General features: G+C 45.0%; 1 protein-coding gene across 2 annotated transcripts in view; it reads left to right on the forward strand.

Annotated features, from left to right (window-relative positions):
• Nucleotides 1–21,210, forward strand: part of TDRD3 (tudor domain containing 3) — a 308,084-nt gene that overhangs the window by 153,489 nt on the left and 133,385 nt on the right. For both annotated transcript variants that reach the window (XM_033948249.1, XM_033948250.1), the window contains exons 6-7: nucleotides 2,994–3,065; nucleotides 17,718–17,867. In XM_033948249.1, coding sequence (XP_033804140.1) covers nucleotides 2,994–3,065; nucleotides 17,718–17,867 — 222 coding nt within the window. The remainder of the gene's footprint in view (nucleotides 1–2,993; nucleotides 3,066–17,717; nucleotides 17,868–21,210) is intronic.

Here is a 21,210-nt window from a genome sequence, read left to right on the forward strand (position 1 = left end):
AGGTCAGTGAGTATTTGGAATGAAATCTGTGTAAATATTTTGGATAGCAAAGCTATACTAGTTCCGGGTAAATGCCTAGTCATACACAAATTCCCTTAGTACAGTGAAGATCTTTTAAATTCTATGAGAACATACAGAAAGCTTTAAAGAGCTTGTAATAAAAAACAAACAGCAGAAAATAAGTTTTTGAATAAATGTTCTATTCTAAATGAATATAAAACTAAAATTAATAGGAAAATTATCATGCTTTACGTACATTAGATGTGATGTTTTAGATGTTAAAAATTATACAAATTTGTGGATAAATTATCTAATCCTTTTAAACTAGTTACTGTTAAGGAAATCTCTTCTTCAGGCTGATGAATTGGCCAATTTTTTTAAGGGTAAAATTATCAGAATAAGAGAGGCTTTAAGCTGTTAGATCTTGATTATTATTTATCAGTAATGACCTGGGTATTGCTGCTGATAGATCATGCACATGGTTTATACTTTTGTCATATTCTCTGGTCTGTTCATATATAAAAAATTATATATTCTCATCCCACTGCTTTTTAGTTAATTGCACTTGATGAAAAATGCATCACAGGAATTTATAAAGTATTTACTGCTCTGTCTAAAAAATATTTTTCCATCTGACTTATTTCCATTTGAAATGGGCATGGCTCTACTTACTCCCATTTAAAAAAAATTTCCAGTTTAAAATTGATATAACAATAGGCCAGTAGAACCCATACCTTTCTTAATAAAGGTAACGGAAGAAATAGTTGTTAAAAACCAAACCAAACCAAAATAAACTTACATAATACCTGGGGCAACATAACATTCTACATCAGTGTTCTAAAAGGATGCTTGTGTGCATAGGGAGAGGTATGGCCAGTAGGAAAAAGCTGTATAAGACTCTGGTGAGACATCATTTAGAATATTGTGTACAATTCTAAAGACTGCATCTTCAAAAAGCTATAAACAGAGGAAGGCTACTAAAATGGCCAGTGGTCTTGTCGTAAAGCGTATGTGGACAGAGCATAAGATTAGAAAATTCATTCTTATAAAACTTATTACTCCATTATCAACTAAATCAGGGGTAGGATAACTCTCGCTATCTATATGGGCATGCCATGCCAGCAAAGACTGTACACCAGGATTACTCAATTCTGGTTCTTGAGGTCCACAAGCAGGGCGGGTTTTCAAGATATCTACAATGAATATGCATGAGAGAGATTTCCATATCAAGGAGTCAATGCCTGCAAATCTCTCGCATATTTTTTGTGTATACAGTACTCTCCCGAAATTTTGAAAAACCGCGAATATGGTTTTTAGGCAGGAGAGACAGGAAAGGGCAGCTGGAGAGGCAGGAGAGGGCAGCCGGAGGGCCAGCGAGTGAAGGAAATCATTCGCTGTATGCTCCGACCACCTCTTCATGTACTAAAGTCGGGCCTTTGACACACAGCTCCTGATTGGTAAGGCCTGACTTTAGTAGAGGAAGAGGTGGTTGGAGCATACAGTGAGCGATTTCCTTCACTTGCCGGCGCTCCGGCTGCCCTCTCCTGCCTCCCCTGCCCGGTCTTTCGTAGTCTGAAAATACCATGAATGACCGGGACCGCAAACCGCCGACCGCAAATTTGCCAGGGAGCACTGTATCCCGAAAACCTGGCCTACTTGTGGACCTCAAGGACTAGAATTGAATAGCCCTCTTCTTGCATCAATATTTAAACTCTACTAACTCTTGGAATCTCTTAAACTGGCAATCAATCCCTTAAGTCCTTGTTTTTTTGTTTGGGTTTTTATTAGTTGTCATCACAGGACTCTTTTCTTTGTTCAGTGATGTCACAATGGCTTCCTATTTAATTTTAGAGGATTGGTGCATAATCACTAATGTCTTTCATGTCACAAACTTGCTGTTCTATCTCCAGTATTCCCAGTATCTGAGAGCTTGCTATTGGTTTCCTGTAGCACAGGGTAGCTTACAACAGACAAAAACAATACAATATGTACAGAATCATACTTACAAAATCATAAAATAAAATAAATACATCATAACATTTTAAAATTTTATTCAGAAAATTTAGCATTTATTGTAAAATTTCCTTCTAAGACTGTAATAAATTCAGAACATACACTTGTCCCTCCGTATAGGGGATTAACAGACCTGTGAATACAGAAAAACTGTGAATAACTTTTTCATATGTTATTTGCAGTTTTCTATTAAAAACCATCGTGAGTATGGTGAAACCGCGAATAACATGGTGGGAGACCTGGCCTGTTCCTGAAGGAGAGGCAAAACACGGTGAAGAAAGTGCTGGGAATCAGCGATTTTCTCTGTAAATGCTTGGAATTAAGCTGACATAATTTAGGGTAGAGGAGCCAACAAGCTAAAAAACATGAATAATCAAAATCGCGATTGCTGAAACCGTGAATACGGAGGGAGAAGTGTAGTTCTATTGGCATTGTGTTCCATAATGTAGGGGCAACAGCCAAAAATAGAAATTTGCATGGACATTGTTTATTATTAAGACAAGAAGGAAGCTGAACTTGATCTTTTTAAATTGAATGAGATGAGTAAGATTGAATCTGGGGTGCCAGGAAGTTTAACAGATATAGAGGAAAGTAACCATGCAAGCACTAGTGCATGGTTTTCTGAAACTTCAGAGGAGTATGACATATAGCCATATTCCATATCTAATTTTCTATGCTGTATCTTTCATCTTAAATCTTCAAATGTTTAGGGAATTGGATGCCATTCTAAACTCAGTGAGTCAGTGTCACACTCTTGAGTGTAGTTGTTTAAAAACTGAAGTCTGAAAAGAATTCACATTTTAAATGTTTTTCTTGATCTAATTATGAAATGACATTTAGCAGCCTATCAAATCAAATATTGTAAACTGGAATTAAGGACAGACATGTTTGTTATAGAATGTAACAAAAATAGCAAAATAATTATGCCCGTGGACTAATTTGTAGTTTTCAATTTTTAATTTTTTAAATTTTTTTTACAGAGTTTATCAAAGCATAATAGAAGCAACATTGGAACAGAAGGTGGACCTCCTCCATTTGTACCTTTTGGGCAGGTAATAGAAATATTTTTAGATGATTTATATAAAGTTATTTAGTGGTGTGGACTTTAATGTTAACATAGCTGTAGTACTAAATGTGAAGTTTATTTCTTAATAAATTTTGCTGCTGTTACATATTTAACAAATCTTAACAAAAAAATGTTTTATAGTGGAAATGGTTTTTTTTACCTTCCTTGAGTGTTTTCCATAGTGTGAACAAGTCAAGCAGTCACCTCCCATCACTACACCACCACCAGGTACTTCTGGTCTTCTTTTCATTCTTCCACCAGATTCTTCTCTACACTTCACTGACACACTTTTAAAAATATGACGAGGCTCCTCCAAACACTTTCATGGTCTCTTTGGCTGCCAAAGATCATTCCAGCCTCTGCCCGGTACCTCTGGTCACTACCAGTCACTCACTCTGGAGCCCTGTCAGTCCCTCTGGTTGCCGGACTTCTGGTTCTTACCAGTCTTACTGATTCCTCTGTTGGTCACTACCAGTCTTCCCCAACAGCCACTGTCAATCAAAATTCCACTGGTACACAGGTCCCTCCACAGATCCTTCGGTCACCAGTCACTCCCTGAGGACTCTCCTGGTCCCTCAGGCACTCTCTCACTGAGGACTCATCCAGTCCCTCAGGCACTTCACTGGTCTCTCTGCCGTTCATCCAGATTGAACACTCTCTGGTCACTTTAAGATTTATTAGGCAGGCCGGTCAAAGCTAGTCTTATCGAGGGTTAGGCTGACGCCAGCATTCCTCGAGGGTTACCATAAGGAGCTCTTGCTTTTGAGCTCTTGTTGTTACCTCCCTTTTCCACTCATGGTGAGTAGAGAACTCCCAGGTGCCTTTGCATCATCTTTATATAAATGAGCTCCTTCTCATGCCAAGACTTCCCTCTGCTGGCCAGTGACGGGATATACACCCTGTCACACATAGAGAGCATGCTTGATCAGGCACACAAGTGAGTGAAGTCATTGAACAACTGGGACGTAACTGCTGTCCCAGATCTCAAAACTAGTGTAAAATTCCGAATATACACAGGCCTTCCTGTTCTTGGTGGTTTCCTCAGCTCCTTGGTTGCTCATGAAAGGATAGAGCACTTGTGACAGTGGGAGGGATTGTGCCCAATCAGTATCTATGAAAAACACATGTTAAAGCTGAGAGAGAATGTTTTTTCCTTTTCACAGGCATAACAGAGTGAGCCAGACAACAAGGTGACTCTAAGCTCAGCGCTACTTGATTTGCCTATAGTTTGAACACTGTACAAGAGCAGCCCAATTATAAAGACAGATGCAATGCATGTACTACTGCTACTACTATTTATTATTCCTATAGCACTGCTAGACATATCCATGCTGTCCATGTTATATGCACGTACTTTATCTATTCCTAGTAGACTCACAATCTCTGCTGTCGTGTTACTATTGTAATTCTATTTATGCTTTACTTAAGAACATAAGAAATGCCTCCGCTGGGTCAGACCTGAGGTCCATCGTGCCCAGCAGTCCGCTCACGCAGCGGCCCATCAGGTCCAGGACCTGTGCAGTAATCTTTTATCTATACCCCTCTATCCCCTTTTCCAGCAGGAAATTGTCCAATCCTTTCTTAAACCCTAGTACCGTTCGCTGCCCTATAACGTCCTCTGGAAGCGCATTCCAGGTGTCCACCACACGTTGGGTAAAGAAGAACTTCCTACTTGTTGAGCTGCCTAAAGTGGCTTCAAATAATGTGGTAGATAAATGTAAATAAATGAATAGGGAAACATAAATCTTGTCCCTGACAACATAGGGTTACCAAATTTTCTCTTTTAAAAAAGAGGACACTTGGCCCCACCCTGTTCTGTCCCCGGCCCCACCCTGTTCCAACCCTGGCCCTGCCTCATTCCACCCCAGCCCTGCTTCATTCTACCCCCAGCCCCACCCCCCACACGAACCTCGTGTATCCTTCCCCAAGCTCTGGGCCATGTCTAGAGGGCATCACACTCATGTGTACTTGCATGTGATATCATCACGTCGACATCTGCACATGCGCAGAAGCCCTCCAGATGCATCCCCAAGCTCGGGGCTTTCCAAAACCCAGACAAAATGCCAACAAATATCTTCCTTACTGGGACCATGTCACCAATAACGCTTCACGACATTCATTCCTACCAGAACACCTGGCCTTGGTCACATGTGCAGAATACAGATAAACCCCATGCCACAAACTAAAAGTCCTAATATACACAAATGAAACCCTAAGATGCCAGGTTCTGCATGCAGTACAACACCAGAGAAATAGAAAGAAATACATTTCTTTATGAACAGTGCAAAATATACACAACAGATGCAAATTCTGAAAACTTACACATTTCAGTCACTAAATTGATGAAAATTGACACATTTCAGTCACTAAATTGAAAATAAAATCACTTTTCCTATCTTTGTTGTCTGGTGATTTTATTTTTCCACTTATCTTTTCCCGGTCTCTGGTTTCACTTCCTTCTGTCTATACTCTTAACTGTTTCCTTGGCCTTTTTATCCAATTGCTGTTTTTCTCTCCTTCATTTTCTGCCCTAGATTCATCTTTTATCCAAAAAAAACAGGGGATTTAAGTTTGAAACCTGTTACTCAGGGGAAGGGGAAAGGATCAATACAGAACAAATGCAAAAATGTGTCTTTTTCAACCAGGAGTGTCAAAGACACAGGACTTAGGCACTATACCAAAGCAACAGAAAATTTATTTAAAAATGCTATTACATTCGGCTTCCTGCTGTAGCTCTGCGAAACACAGACTGTGTTGGAGCTGAGAGATACAATTTTTCAGATAAGTGGCTTTTTTACATGCTGTAGAGCCATATGAATAATATCATATTTATGGAAACTGTAGCACTCAATTTAATGTGATGTGATTAAAACACATTGTTTGGCGCCCTGCTGAAGGATTTATGAGCACATTTGAAATTTAATACAGTGGTGCCTCGCATAACGGTCGCCTCGCACAGCAGACGCTGCGCACAACGAACTTTATGTCGTGATCCGTATAACGTACTTCGTTTCACACAACGAAGTCGCCTGAGCTGCATCCTTCCGGGGTTCCTGCGGGGTTGGATCGCAGCGGGGTTGGTCGAGGGTAGTCTCCTTCTCCTTACCTGCCCTGTCGCAGCACACAGCCGAACGGAAATCTTCCCGATGTCAGCGCTGACGTCGGAGGGAGGGCTTAAGCAAAGCCCTCCCTTCCTCCGACGTCAGCGCTGACATCAGGAAGACTTCCGGTCGGCTGTGTGCGGCTGCGGCAGGGCAGGTAGGAAGAAGGCAATGGCGAACGAAAGAGGGGGGAGGGGGCGGTCCGCCCCGAAGAATGTGCACAGCTGGTCAGGTCCCCCGATCGACCGACAACAGGCCCGGCCGACAAACCTCCCTGCCCTGTAGCCGCGAATCTAAATTACCTCTTACAGCAGCTTCAATAATCCAGCTGTTGTAAGAAGGTAATTTAGATTCGCGGCTACAGGACAGGGAGATTTGTCCGACCGGGCCTGTTCTGTTGTCGGTCGGGTGCAAAAGCGCCACAAAGGTGGAGGCAGGGAGGGAGGAAAGGTGGAGTGGAGAAGAAAAGACGCTTAAGGGGGGAGAAGGCCGCTGAAAGCACATGTTGGAGCAGGGGATGAGAGGGAGGGAGAGAAGGGGAAATATTGGACAAGGGCAGAAGGGATGCTAAATCATAGGGTGACAGGCAGAGAGAACAACAGGAAAAAGAGTGGAAGCAATCTTGAACCCTGAGGGTGAGGGCAGAGAGAGGTGGTGAGATGATTGATCATGGGGAGAGGGACAAAAGGGAATAGAGATGGGATAGGAAGATAGTGGAAGTAAAAGGACAGGGAGATGTATGTTTTTAGATGTATCTAAATAAAAATAATAACAAAAAATTTATCTTTTTTATGTCATCTTAGCATATTTTATGCTGCAGAACGAATTATTTTTTTTTACATGTATTCCTATGGGAAAACGCGTTTCACATAACGAACGTTTCACATAACAAACTTGCTCCTGGAACCAATTAAGTTCGTTGTGTGAGGCACCACTGTAGTTTATTGCTTAATCAACAATTTTGCAACAAGTTCTAAAAAAAAGTTTATTATTTTGTGGATAAGGTTTTTTGCATTTGTTCTATATCCATCTTTTGCTTTAACTTTTAACATTCAACTTTCTTCCATTTTTTTGCTTCCTCCTCAAATCTATCTACTTTTCTATGTCTCCCCTTCCCATCTATCCATGTATACAATCTTCTCCCTCTTTTTTCTCCCCATTTCTTCCATTTTCTTCCCTTCCCCACTCTTCCCGTCCCCATGTATCATCGCCTCCCTTGCTCTCCCCTTCTTCACCCCTCACATCCCTCTGCACCATGTCCTCCCTCTCTCTCCCCGTCCTCTTCATCCCTATGTACCATCTCCTCCCTCTATTTCCCTCTCCTATGGTCTGACATCTGTCTTCCCCTTTTCTCCTCTTTTCTCCTCTTTTATGGTCTGGGATCTTTATCGCCTCCCCATAGTGTGGTATCTATTTCCCCTCCTTCCTTTCCCTTTTCCCTCCTTTGTGGTCTGGCATCTCTCTGTCTTCCCCTCATTCCTCCTTCCTTTCCCTGGTCTGACATCTCTCTCTTCTTTCCCCTACCCCTTCCCCATCCAGTAATCTGACATTTCTGTTCCTTCCCTTCCCCTCCTCCTGTGGTCTGGTATCTCTATTTGCCCCTTCCCTTTCTTCCCCTGGAGGTTTATGTTTGATATACCACTCCTGCATTTTACTGACCTGAACAGTTTACAATGTATCAAACTAAAATGAAATTAGGTACTTGAGAAAAACTATCCTATCTGCCCCGAAGGCTCACAATCTAGCTAAAGTACCTGATTAAAATAAAAATATGTAATACATTTCCAAGATCAAAAAAATAGAAAATAGAAATAATGAAAGATAAAAAAAATTAAAAATAAAGTACAACAAATTTAAGAGTTAGAAAAGTCTCTGAGGCGGCTTGATAGTAAGTTCAATCTGCAGAAACAGGTCAACCGGCCGCCACTAAAGAAGCAGGACCAGGAACCATGCCAATGAAGACCACCATGACACTAGTCACTGGACAGGCAAGGCCAGGCACCGCCGACAGCAGACCCCTGAAGTGAAGTTCAGTTTCCCTTTGATGTGTCCAACAACGCAGCTGCAGGAGTGTAAGTCCGCTGAGGAGAGGGGGAGAGAGGGCAGGCCACAGGAGATTCTCTGATGCCGGCATCAATCCATCGCTGGTGACCACGTTGGCGCCGTGCTGCATTGTGTTGATGGCTTCCCCCTTCTGTTGCTGGACAAGATCCCGGAACGAGAAAGCTGTGTTGAACCAGCTGATAGAATCCCCAGGAAGAGCAGCAGTTAGGAGAGATGAAAGAAAACACAGTTCTCTCATAACCTGGTGTGCTTTTTCTCAAATGACATGGCACCAGTGGACAGCCTTAGAATGGCCCCTCTACGCTGCTGTGTTGAACCAGCTGATAGAATCCCCAGCATCTATCCTTCCCTTTCCTCTCCATCTCCGCGGTCCAGCAACTTTCTTCCCCCCTCCCCCCCATCCTGTGCTTGCTCACCTGGCGCTGCTGTAACCCTTCGGCTGTCATCAGCATTAGTCAACTAAACACGCTGCCTTTGGTGAGCCAGAAGCTTTTTTTCTGCAGAGCCATTTTAATCACACAATTAAAGGTATATTAATGTGTTTTCCCAAAAATAAGACCTAGCCCGAAAATAACCCTAGCATGATTTTTAAAGATGCTCCTAATATAAGCCCTACCCCCAAAGTAAGCCCTAGTTAAGATTGACCTCGCAGCCCCCCTGAATGGCCCTGACACTCCCTGACTCCATCCCTAGTGTACAAAAAAAAAATCCAGGATTCCACTATTTCTGGGCTCCCATCCCCCTGTGCAGCAGAACCCCACCGACCCTCTCACTGTGAGACTGACATACTTCCAAGGCATCCAGAATCAGCAGCGGCAGCAGCACTCTGAACGGGCTGCTTCATGGTCTTCCTCGCCAGGGCCGGGCCTTCTCTTCCCTCTGCAGCATCTTTCTATCCCTCCCTTTCATCTCCCTGTGCAGTAGAACCTCACTGAGAAAGGAAAGAGGAAGAATTGGTGTGGAGGAGAGGAAGGGAAAGATGCTTGTTGTACATGAAAAAAAATTGACATTCCTCAAAAATAAGCCCTGATGCTTTTTTTTTTTTTTGAGCTACCTTTGAATTCCAAGGACCCAAAGTCTGGAACAAACTTCCAAGTAGCTTACAATGACTTACCACATACTTCCAATTCAGGAAGGCACTTAAAGCACATCTATTCTCTTCACTGCACTGACATGTTATAACATATTCATGTGTATGTGGTCTATACCTTCATTTCTAATATTATGTAAGCCGCAATGATTCCTAGTCAACATTTGCGGGCTACAAGCATCAGTATGATACGGTATGGTATTTGCATTCTTGCATTCAGATTATTCATTTAACTGTTCACAATTTTGCTAGTTGTCACCTAAAACTGTTATGGTTTGATAGTGGGAAGTGCCTTGTATTTCAATTTTTATCCTAGGTCATTAGGAAAAATTGTAAGCTTTGCATTTCATATCTTTATATGTGGATGATGTCCAACTTTGTTTTCCATTGGGAGCAGGCTCGTAAATCTGTAACAAATCTAGCAATTGCCTTCAAGTTTAAATTACATTTAAACTCAGAAGGACTTGGACTTGGAGAATGAGATGTACAGCGTCAGCATCTATGAGACAAACTTGGTTTTTTCTGTTATATATAATATTTTGGACCCCTGTTTGTTTACAAAAGTTGGACAGTTCAAAGTCTAATAGATGTTGGCACTGTCATCTTGAAGTAGGGACACTGGATCACTTGTTGTTTTATTGTCCCTTGATACTCAACTTTTGGAAGTCTATTTGGGGTAAAATTAATAGGATATTGGAAGCCTCTATCCCAATATCGTATGACATTGTGTTGTTTGGGACTTTATTGCAACCTAAGAGTCCAATTGATGCAAAACAAAAACAGACTCCTCCTTATTATGACGGGGATAGCTAATAACAAGAAACTGGAAGAACTGGGACAGATTGAACTTTAACTTTTGGTAGGGAACTCTTTGTCAATATTACAGAAATGAAAGAACAATCGGGACCTAATACAAAATTTAAAGAGACTTGGGGTACATTAGCAGAATTTGTTAAAAACTGATTAATCGGATAAGCCTTTAATTCCTGATTGATTTTTACACACATCCAGGGTGGGGTAATATACTTTGTTTTATTATTTGTTTAGATATAAGTGCTGTTTAATGTATTGATTGATTGTTTATTCTTTGCACTTTGTATTTGAATTGAAAATCAATAAAGAATTACAAAAAAACCTCCACAAAACAACCCCTCATCCCTTTTCTTACCATCCCTCCTCCCCCTCCCAAGACTGCTAAAAATAAATAAATAAATTAAAATCTATCAATCAAAACATGACTTTGTGCTGTAGGAGATACTGTAATGTATTTAAAAAGGGTTGCCAAATCGTGAACAACATTCTTCCCTTTTTTGTGTCCCTTTCGAATATAGACATGCTTTCCATTATTAAGAGATGTAGCATATTAGAACGCCATTGGCTATACTTAGGGTATAACGATCCTATCCAAAGATAAAGAATGATTTTTAAGCCTGAAAGCATAACTCGTTTAAGAAAGCCTTTAAGTTCTCTTGGAATAGGATGCTGTAGATCAAGTAGCCAAAATAGGCTATAACTATTGCAATGCCATCTAGTACCGTATTTTTGCGGATATAACGCGCACCCGTGTAAAACGCGCACACGGGTATAGCGCGCAGAAATCACGATGCTATGTACAAAAACTTTGGTATACCGCGCTCACGGGTATACCGCGCATGCTGCCCGACGCTCCTTTCGCCCGCCCTGACTTTCTGTGCGCTGTCCCGACTCTCCGTTTACCCCCCCTGACTTCCGTGCACTGTCCCCCCTTGAAGGTCTGTCCCCATCCTGAAAGCCTGATGCCCCCCCCCCGACGTCCGATACATCCCTCCCCCCGAAGGACCGCCGACTCCCCAACAATATCGGGCCAGGAGGGAGCCCAAATCCTCCTGGCCACGGCGACCCCCTAACCCCACCCCGCACTACATTACGGGCAGGAGGGATCCCAGGCCCTCCTGCCCTCGACGCAAACCCCCCTCCCCCCAACGACCGCCCCCCCAAGAACCTCCGACCGCCCCCCCAGCCGACCCGCGACCCCCCTGGCAACCCCCACGACCCCCCCCACCCCGTACCTTTGGTAGTTGGGCCAGAAGGGAGCCCAAACCCTCCTGGCCACGGTGACCCCCTAACCCCACCCCGCACTACATTACGGGCAGGAGGGATCCCAGGCCCTCCTGCCCTCGACGCAAACCCCCCCCCCCCCCAACGACCGCCCCCCCCCAAGAACCTCCGACCGCCCCCCCAGCCGACCCGCGACCCCCCTGGCGACCCCCACGACCCCCCCACCCCCCCTTCCCCGTACCTTTGATAGTTGGCCGGACAGACGGGAGCCAAACCCGCCTGTCCGGCAGGCAGCCAACGAAGGAATGAGGCCGGATTGGCCCATCCATCCTAAAGCTCCGCCTACTGGTGGGGCCTAAGGCGCGTGGGCCAATCAGAATAGGCCCTGGAGCCTTAGGTCCCACCTGGGGGCGCGGCCTGAGGCACATGGTCGGGTTGGGCCCATGTGCCTCAGGCCGCGCCCCCAGGTGGGACCTAAGGCTCCAGGGCCTATTCTGATTGGCCCACGCGCCTTAGGCCCCACCAGTAGGCGGAGCTTTAGGACGGATGGGCCAATCCGGCCTCATTCCTTCGTTGGCTGCCTGCCGGACAGGCGGGTTTGGCTCCCGTCTGTCCGGCCAACTACCAAAGGTATGGGGAAGGGGGGTGGGGGGGTCGGGGGGGTCGCCAGGGGGATCGCGGGTCGGCTGGGGGGCGGTCGGAGGTTCTTGGGGGGGGCGGTCGTTGGGGGGGGAGGGGGGTTTGCGTCGAGGGCAGGAGGGCCTGGGATCCCTCCTGCCCGTAATGTAGTGCGGGGTGGGGTTAGGGGGTCGCCGTGGCCAGGAGGGTTTGGGCTCCCTTCTGGCCCGATATTGTCGGGAAGTCGGCGGTCCTTCGGGGTGGGTGTGCGAGTGGTCCTGCCGGGGGGGGGGGGGATGTATCGGACGTCGGGGAGTCGGCCGGGCAAGAGGGCTTGGGCTCCCTCTTGCTCCGATCGTGGATGCGGGTGCGGGTGGGAGCGCGTGCGAGCGGTCGTTCGGGGTGGGGGTGCGAGCGGTCCTGCTGGGGGGGTGAATCGGGCGTCGGGCGGGGTGGGAACTATGTTTTAAAACTTTTGTATACCGCGCTCAGGCATATAACGCGCGGGGGGTATGCGCGGTACGTAAAAACACGTATAACGCGCGCGTTATATCCGCGAAAATACGGTATTCCACATGCCACTAACTCTAGAAAAACTATAGACCAAAATTGGTGTACATAAGGACAAATCCAAAACATATGAGATAAATTGGCTTTAATATGGCCACACTTGGGATAAGAACCTTCAGAGATAAGTGTTGCACAAAAAGCATGCCAAGGTGTTATATATAAACAGCAAATAAATTTATACTCCATCTCAAAATATGAGATATCAGGTAATATTCTATATATTAATTTCAAAAAATTATGTATATTGGAACCCTGTAATGAAATATTTAGATACATTCCAAGCCTGGGCCACCCTGGTATAATCTAATGATGGCGAAAAATCCATGAGAGTGTCTGAAGTATCTTAAAGATACTATTAGTTGAGATTCCAACCAATATAATTCTGATAAAAGTTCATACACCTTAGTAAGTAAATTTAAAGTTGATAATGAGTTTATATAATATTTGAGTTGCATATAAGAAAAAAATATCAAAATTAGTCCAACCACAATTAGTTCGCAATTGAGAAAGATCTGGTAAAGTACCATCATCATTAAGAAGCTGATACAAATAAATAATGAGTCCCTACCTTGTTATCTGGAATCTAGTTGATGTCATAACCAGGATGAAAAAAACCATTACCACAAATAGGTAAGAAAGGAATAGAAAGAAAATCTATACCCATTTGATTGCAGACTTGTCTCCATGTGGATCTTAAGGGAGCAAGAAAAAAATAATATGGATTCCCCAGAACAGTAGTCACCATTCGAGGAGTATGTAAAAGATAACTAAAATGGTAAGGTTTCCAAAACTTAGGTTCCACCGGAGTCCATGAGAAATAAAAAGTGGATAAGAACCAATCATGTATATGACGCATATGACATGCCTCTATAAAGCGTTTTAAGGACAACATACCCAATCCTCCCTTATCAATTGGTAAAACTAATGTACTGAGAGGGAGACGAGAACGACCTCCAACCCAAAGAAATCCACGAATTAATTTGTCTAATTTAAGTTCTGTTTTCCTAGAAAGAGATAAAGGCAACATCTGAAAACATATAACCATTGAGGTAGAACCAACATGTTATAGAGAGCAATGCGGCTCATTAAAGAAATAGGAAGATGACACCAAGCCAAAAGACGACCTTTCCTATTGTTAATATAATGGAAGCAGTGTCAGCAGAAACATTTTCTCTGTGACTGAACATTGTTTTAATGTCAGTTAGTGTTCTAATGTGCTGATTTAAGAATTCACTGAGCTCCTTCTCTAGAGTACTATCCTTTGTTCTGAGGGGCCACTTTCTTCTTTCACTTCTAGAATTTTCCAGTGTGTGGCCTCAATGTCTGGTGCAATCTCCCCTGTAACCTGTGTCATGAGGGCATACACATAAGACTAATAATTTTATCTGTGTGGAGTCCCTCTTCTTACTTAGGATTTTTATACCTTCCACTTTTGTGTTTCTCTCTAGTACAGTCTGAATTTCCTGTGAACTACTGTACCGTATTTTCGCGGATATAACGCGCGCGTTATACGCGATTTTACCTACCGCGCATACCCCTCGCGCGTTATATGCCTGAGCGCGGTATAGAAAAGTTTTTAAACATAATTCCCACCCCGCCCGACGCCCGATTCACCCCCCCAGCAGGACCGCTCGCACCCCCACCCCGAACGACCGCTCGCACGCGCTCCCACCCGCACCCGCATCCACGATCGGAGCAAGAGGGAGCCCAAGCCCTCTTGCCCGGCCGACTCCCCGACGTCCGATACATCCCCCCCCCCCCCGAAGGACCGCCGCCTTCCCGACAATATCGGGCCAGGAGGGAGCCCAAACCCTCCTGGCCACGGCGACCCCCTACCCCCACCCCGCACTACATTACGGGCAGGAGGGATCCCAGGCCCTCCTGCCCTCGACGCAAACCCCCTCCCCCCAACGACCGCCCCCCCCCAAGAACCTCCGCCCGTCCCCCAGCCGACCAGCGACCCCCCTGGCCGACCCCCACGACACCCCCACCCGCCTTCCCCGTACCTTTGTGTAGTTGGGCCAGAAGGGAGCCCAAACCCTCCTGGCCACGGCGACCCCCTAACCCCACCCCGCACTACATTACGGGCAGGAGGGATCCCAGGCCCTCCTGCCCTCGACGCAAACCCCCCTCCCTCCAACGACCGCCCCCCCCCAAGAACCTCCGACCGCCCCCCCAGCCGACCCGCGACCCCCCTGGCCGACCCCCCCACCCCCCTTCCCCGTACCTTTGGAAGTTGGCCGGACAGACGGGAGCCAAACCCGCCTGTCCGGCAGGCAGCCAACGAAGGAATGAGGCCGGATTGGCCCATCCGTCCTAAAGCTCCGCCTACTGGTGGGGCCTAAGGCGCGTGGGCCAATCAGAATAGGCCCTGGAGCCTTAGGTCCCACCTGGGGGCGCGGCCTGAGACACATGGTCGGGTTTGGCCCATGTGCCTCAGGCCGCGCCCCCAGGTGGGACCTAAGGCTCCAGGGCCTATTCTGATTGGCCCACGCGCCTTAGGCCCCACCAGTAGGCGGAGCTTTAGGACGGATGGGCCAATCCGGCCTCATTCCTTCGTTGGCTGCCTGCCGGACAGGCGGGTTTGGCTCCCGTCTGTCCGGCCAACTTCCAAAGGTACGGGGAAGGGGGGTGGGGGGGTCGTGGGGGTCGGCCAGGGGGGTCGCGGGTCGGCTGGGGGACGGGCGGAGGTTCTTAGGGGGGGCGGTCGTTGGGGGGGGGGGGGGGTTTGCGTCGAGGGCAGGAGGGCCTGGGATCCCTCCTGCCCGTAATGTAGTGCGGGGTGGGGTTAGGGGGTCGCCGTGGCCAGGAGGGTTTGGGCTCCCTTCTGGCCCAACTACACAAAGGTACGGGGAAGGCGGGTGGGGGTGTCGTGGGGGTCGGCCAGGGGGGGTCGCGGGTCGGCTGGGGGACGGGCGGAGGTTCTTGGGGGGGGCGGTCATTGGGGGGAGGGGGTTTGCATTGAGGGCAGGAGGGCCTGGGATCCCTCCTGCCCGTAATGTAGTGCGGGGTGGGGTTAGGGGGTCGCCGTGGCCAGGAGGGTTTGGGCTCCCTCCTGGCCCGATATTGTTGGGGAGTCGGCGGTCCTTCGGGGTGAGGGTGCGAGTGGTGCTGCCGGGGGGGGGATGTATCGGACGTCGGGGGCGGGGCATCAGGCTTTCAGGATGGGGACAGACCTTCAAGGGGGGACAGGACTTCAAGGGGGGACAGTGCACGGAAGTCTGGGGGGTGAACGGAGAGTCGGGACAGCGCACGGAAAGTCAGGGCGGGCGAAAGGAGCGTCGGGCATCATGCGCGTTATATGCCTGAGCGCGGTATAGAAAAGTTTTGGTACATATCATCGTGATTTCTGCGCGCTATACCCCTGTGCGCGTTTTACACAGGTGCGCGTTATATCCGCGAAAATACGGTATATACTTGAATATAAACCAAGATTTTTGGGCTAAAAAATAGCCCCAAAATGGGGGTCTTTGTTTATATTCTTAGAAGCAGGAAGGAGTAGGCATCTCTCCCGTTGATGTGAGGATGGGGGGGAGTTGCTTGACTTTGGCGCGCAGCTCAATTTGTCTTTGTTTTTTTGCATTTATTCTGCACATTTGCCCATCGCTATCACCAGCAACAGGCACATGCAAATATAGCTAATCTTCGCTATTCTCCGCCAACCTCATTTGCATGAGTGTTTTTTGGAGAATGACTTGCTGTTTTTTAATTGCTACAATAATGGCTACAATAGCAGCCTATCAATTTTTAACACAAATTTTTGAGAATTTAGCCCTCAGTGAACAGAGAAATCACCCCTGCTTACATCTGCTGTTGTATTTTATAAAATATATGTCTTCATTGCAACTCTGCCCTTATGATGCTTCTAAAACACCTACATATGTCATGCTATCTTTCACTGCATGTACTTTTACATATGTATAATATGGGATAATTTTATAAAAAGCCTTTACTGCATGTAAAATAGCTTTTACAAATGTAGAAACCTTTAAAAAAAAACCTTGTGTTTAAGCCCGTTACATTAACAGGTGCTAGAATATATGTCTGTTTTTCTTTCTTTCTGTCTCTCTCCCTGCCCCTGTCTCTTTCTTCCTTTCTTTCTGTCTCTCTCTTTCCCAATGTCTATATTTCTTTCTTTCTATCTCTTTCCCTCCCGCTGTCTGTTTGTCTTTCTTTCTGTCTGTCTCTCTCCCTGCCCCCTGTCTGTCTGTCTTTCTTTCTGTCTGTCTCTATCTCTCCCTGCCCCCTCTTTGTCTGTCTGTCTTTCTTTCTGTCTGTCTCTCTCCCTGCCTGCTGTATTTCTGTGTGTCTGTCTTTCATTCTCGTGCGCTAAGACGCTCCAGTCCCCCTCTCCCACCTACCCTTTTCCATTATTTTTGTGCTCTCCTTGGTCCTGTTAGGCAGGGTGAGGGCGGGAGGGGGGAGTCACCGCTGCGGTCGCCGCCTCCGTGTGTCCGTGCTTAAGGTTCCTCCGCATGCGCAATAGAAGGAGCCAGCGTCGCTGAGGGAGGGCGATGGGGAAACTGCCGCTGGCTCCTTCTACTGCGCATGTGTGGCACGGAAGCACAGATCACGGACGCAGGGATCACGAAGATTGAAGTATGTATGCGCACTAATTTTATTATAGCGGGTACACCTTTCAATTAATTTTATTTAGACAGCAGAATATGTAAAGTGTGCAAGGATATGAAGACTGGCAAGGCAGTGTATCAAATTGCCTTTTGCTAATTATCTTAAGGTCAAAGAAACAAATTTGAGCTAATTCAAGATGCCTTAAAATGAAGAGCTATTGTACTGATTTTCTAGGGTCTATTGTTCTCATAAAAACTTTGTCTATGTTTTGTGAGAAGGATTTATTTTAATGTAAAAGACTGTGTTTCTTTCAAGCAATCCAGCATGATATATGGGAATGTATAGTACTTTCCACATGGAGTATTAAAAGAAGAGTGTTGTATCCTCAGAATTGTATTATTATCAATTATGCAACAGGTTGACCCAAACCTCTGTTTTAAAATATGGCAGTATATTTGCATTGGCTAGGGCACTGGTTGGTTGAGGTTTGATTTTGGAAATACCCGTGCTTGCCAAAAATTATACATGAAAAAGTGAAAGTTAAATACCTCTTAAATTTATTGATAAATCTTTCTTACTTTATCAGAGATGTGTGTCCAATATGCAAGTGGACAGCAGAGAGCTAGATCGTAGAAAAACACTACAGACTCTAAATACTGCCAAACCTGTGGGAGAGAATGATGAATTTGAAAAACAGAGAACTGCGGCTATTGCAGAAGTAGCAAAAAGTAAAGAGGTAAACTGTATTTTGTTATAAGCCAGTTGTATATTTTGTTTGGTTGTTATTAATATTCCAAATTAGATGAGTTGCTTTCTTCCTTTGACCTTTTGATTGTTACATGTTCTTCTGTTCACTGTTTGTAGATTGCTTCTTTTTTTCCCCATAATCAATAAGCAACATTGTGTTAACAACAGTGGCTTAGCCAGAAGACAATTTCTGAGTGTTCCCTGGGTGGAATTGGTGGGCACATGCATTTCTTCTCTACCCTTCCACCACCGCCTCCCTCTTCTCTCCTCCCAAACATAAAAATGAAGACTTTGGCTGGCAGGGAACCCAAGCCTTGCCAGCCAGACATCCTCTGCTATAACATTGTGGCTGTATTCCTAGTCACCGACTTCAGTACTCTACAAATGCTTGGGGTTCTGGCATTGGAGGCTGGGAGGGCAGTTGTTCTGGTGAAAGTGGTCTTCAGCTGGAGGGGCATAGTGGTCCATGTCAGCTGCACTGATCATGCATGCAACTTCTGGATGAGCTTGAGTTGCTAGGTGTTTCAGTGATGTTTGGTTGATAATTATATTTTCAGCTTTTCTTTCTTGAAACTTGAGTGTGTCACTTATACTATGTCTTTGACATACAATGGCGGAGCCCAGTACCACACTAAATTTTGATTTTGTGCCATCTCAGAAGTTATACAGGTTTGTTTGTATGTGAGAAAGCATTAGGGAGTGCCTGGTACTACTAAACATGGTGGTGTTAGTCTGGTCCCAATAGCATAATCCATTAGCACTGTGATTTGCAGGACATTATCAGACTGGACTCTCAACACTTTAAGCAAACTTCTTTAATATAAAACTCAAAACAAAGAAATAAATTAACTTACAAATTGTTGCTTGTATGAAGTTGTGGCACTTGCCCTTTGCCCACCCTCAACCAGTGAATTTCCCTGCTTCAGGGAACTGGAAGGGATAATTCAGCTACTTGTTGAGAATGTTGTATTTTAGAAACCAAAGTACTAAAGGTGAAATTTGATGGAGGAACAGAACCCTCTACAAGCATGCAGTGGCTATACTCATGGCTGCAGCTACTGTGCTCAGAATCAAGTAGGAGAGAAACAGAAAGGGAGTCCCAGCCCAGCAGTGAACATTGGGAGTCTGTTTACATACTTAAATCAAGGCTAAACACACACTTTAATACAAACAGCCTTCTCCCAGAAATATGGGAGCAAAATAGGTGTTAAATCAGCTGAAATGGATTATCCCAATATGGTATTTGTTGAGGGTAAATTACAAAAGAGAATCCATTGTAAAACACAATATCTCATAAATATAATATTCAAAATATTTTTATTTCTAACTTAATAAAAATAATAAATAACCTAAACATATACACACAAGCATACATGCATATATGAACTCCAGAGGGTCAAATATACAAAATCAGTCTCAAAAGGACTCAAATGGGCTCTGGAAGTCCACAACAGTAGCATACAAATCTTCTCAATGTTCCAAGATAAATCAAATATCGCAAATGTAAACTTATCTGGATCTACTCCCGGTGCTGACAGAAGATCCACTTGTCCAGTGTTCGTTGAAGCTGATTAAGATCCAATAAAGACAGGTACAAAGTTGATTTCTATTATGTCCTTCTGGAAACTAAGGAGTTCATCTGTTTTCATGTCTCAAACGATCAAAAATCAATCATAAAGTGCAAGTGCAAAAGTATATCCATTCAGAAAGTGACGTGAAAAGTGACGAGTGCAAACTCATAAAATGTCAGTTCAAAACATTCAACTCCCTCAACACGATTCATGTTTCAAGCATCTCTTTTTCAAGAGGAAGATAAACACTAGAGAGAGGAGAACATACGTGATATATCACTATAAATACATCAAAGACCAATCTAAATTGTTTAAACATAACTATAAATATATATAAATATATATAAGTGGTATCTCCCTCGTCGGTAAACTCGGGTCCTCCCTCCACTTCAGAATCGCTCAGCTCTGGAATAGTCTCCCTTCCCCTCTCCGCAACTTGAGCCCCCTTCTACCATTCCGTAAGCTTCTGAAGACTTGGCTCTTCTCCAAAACGTAATCCGTCCCCTCCCTATTATTATCACACCTAACCTCTCTCTTACTTACTTTTATAAATCCACTGGAGTTCCGTTGCTTCCTAACCATGTAAACCGTGTCGAGCTCCACCTGTGGAGATGATGCGGTATATAAACCCAAGATTTAGATTAGATTAGATTAGATTCGGCAAGCACCTAAGGTGAGGTAGAGGGAGGGAGATGGCAGGACGTGGGCTGCGGCGATCGGGTGGGGATGCTGGACCTCGCGATCCGTGCTGGCTTCACTGCGGAGACGAGACCATTCACCGCTCCACGGGGCGGTGAATGGCCTTGTTCCCGTCCCCGCAACGACCACTAATTTCTCTTCCCGTTTCGGTTGGTTACCCGCGGCTACTCACGGCTAGCCGCAGGTAACAACCACCGTGTCATTCTCTAACCGGAAGTAAAGAGCTTTTACACTACCGGTTCTAAGTCTGTTTAAATCTGATCAAAACGAGGCTAGGAACAGCTGAAATAATTTGATACTCACTCAAAGACTGGCAGTAATTTAGCGTAATGTGAGCCATTCAATTTCTCTATTAAGTCCATGAGGAATAACAGTGTTCCATTTAAAAATGAAACGCTGTTCATAATAGGTCAATAATTGAGAAATATCACCACTGTTTATCAGATAACACTGTTTAAGAACGCAAAATTTCAAATCAGCTAATGAATGAGGGTGCAATAGTTTTGCTGGCACGCTAAGCTGAGTTTTATTGGACACCAATCATTGAGAATCCACAATGATTTTTGGCTGAATAAGGATGTCAATCCCATTATCTACAAATTCCAAAATAGTTTGCATATTCTGCCTGTTGAACTTTGTATTTTTTAAAAAAAAGTAAATAAGAACCCCCCCCCCCCCACACACACACACACACATAAATAAGCAATTCCTTTTACTCATTTTTTGTAGAAATAGGGCTGCCCCTCTCAGCCTCTCTTCATTTTTCCAGGTCATTCTTACTACATCTCAACCTTTCTTCATCCCTCATTTTACACCCTCACTCATCCTCCCACCCCATTAATATACTCCCACTCATATCCACCAATTGCAAAGTACTCTCTGTGGAGTTCCTGGTAGTTTCTACACTTTTGACATATAATTTTTTCTTGGCAGTCTGTAAAGTGTTTTTGTAGAAAGTGGCTTGTTCTTTCATATTTCCTTAGTAGTGTAGATGAAGACCACTTTTTTCTCCATTGAAGTTTGGAGGAGCATAGCTGAAGCAGAAGTAAAGATAGTTTATGG

This window comes from Geotrypetes seraphini, chromosome 6 (assembly GCF_902459505.1).
Source record: "Geotrypetes seraphini chromosome 6, aGeoSer1.1, whole genome shotgun sequence".
Taxonomy (NCBI): Eukaryota; Metazoa; Chordata; class Amphibia; order Gymnophiona; family Dermophiidae; genus Geotrypetes; species Geotrypetes seraphini.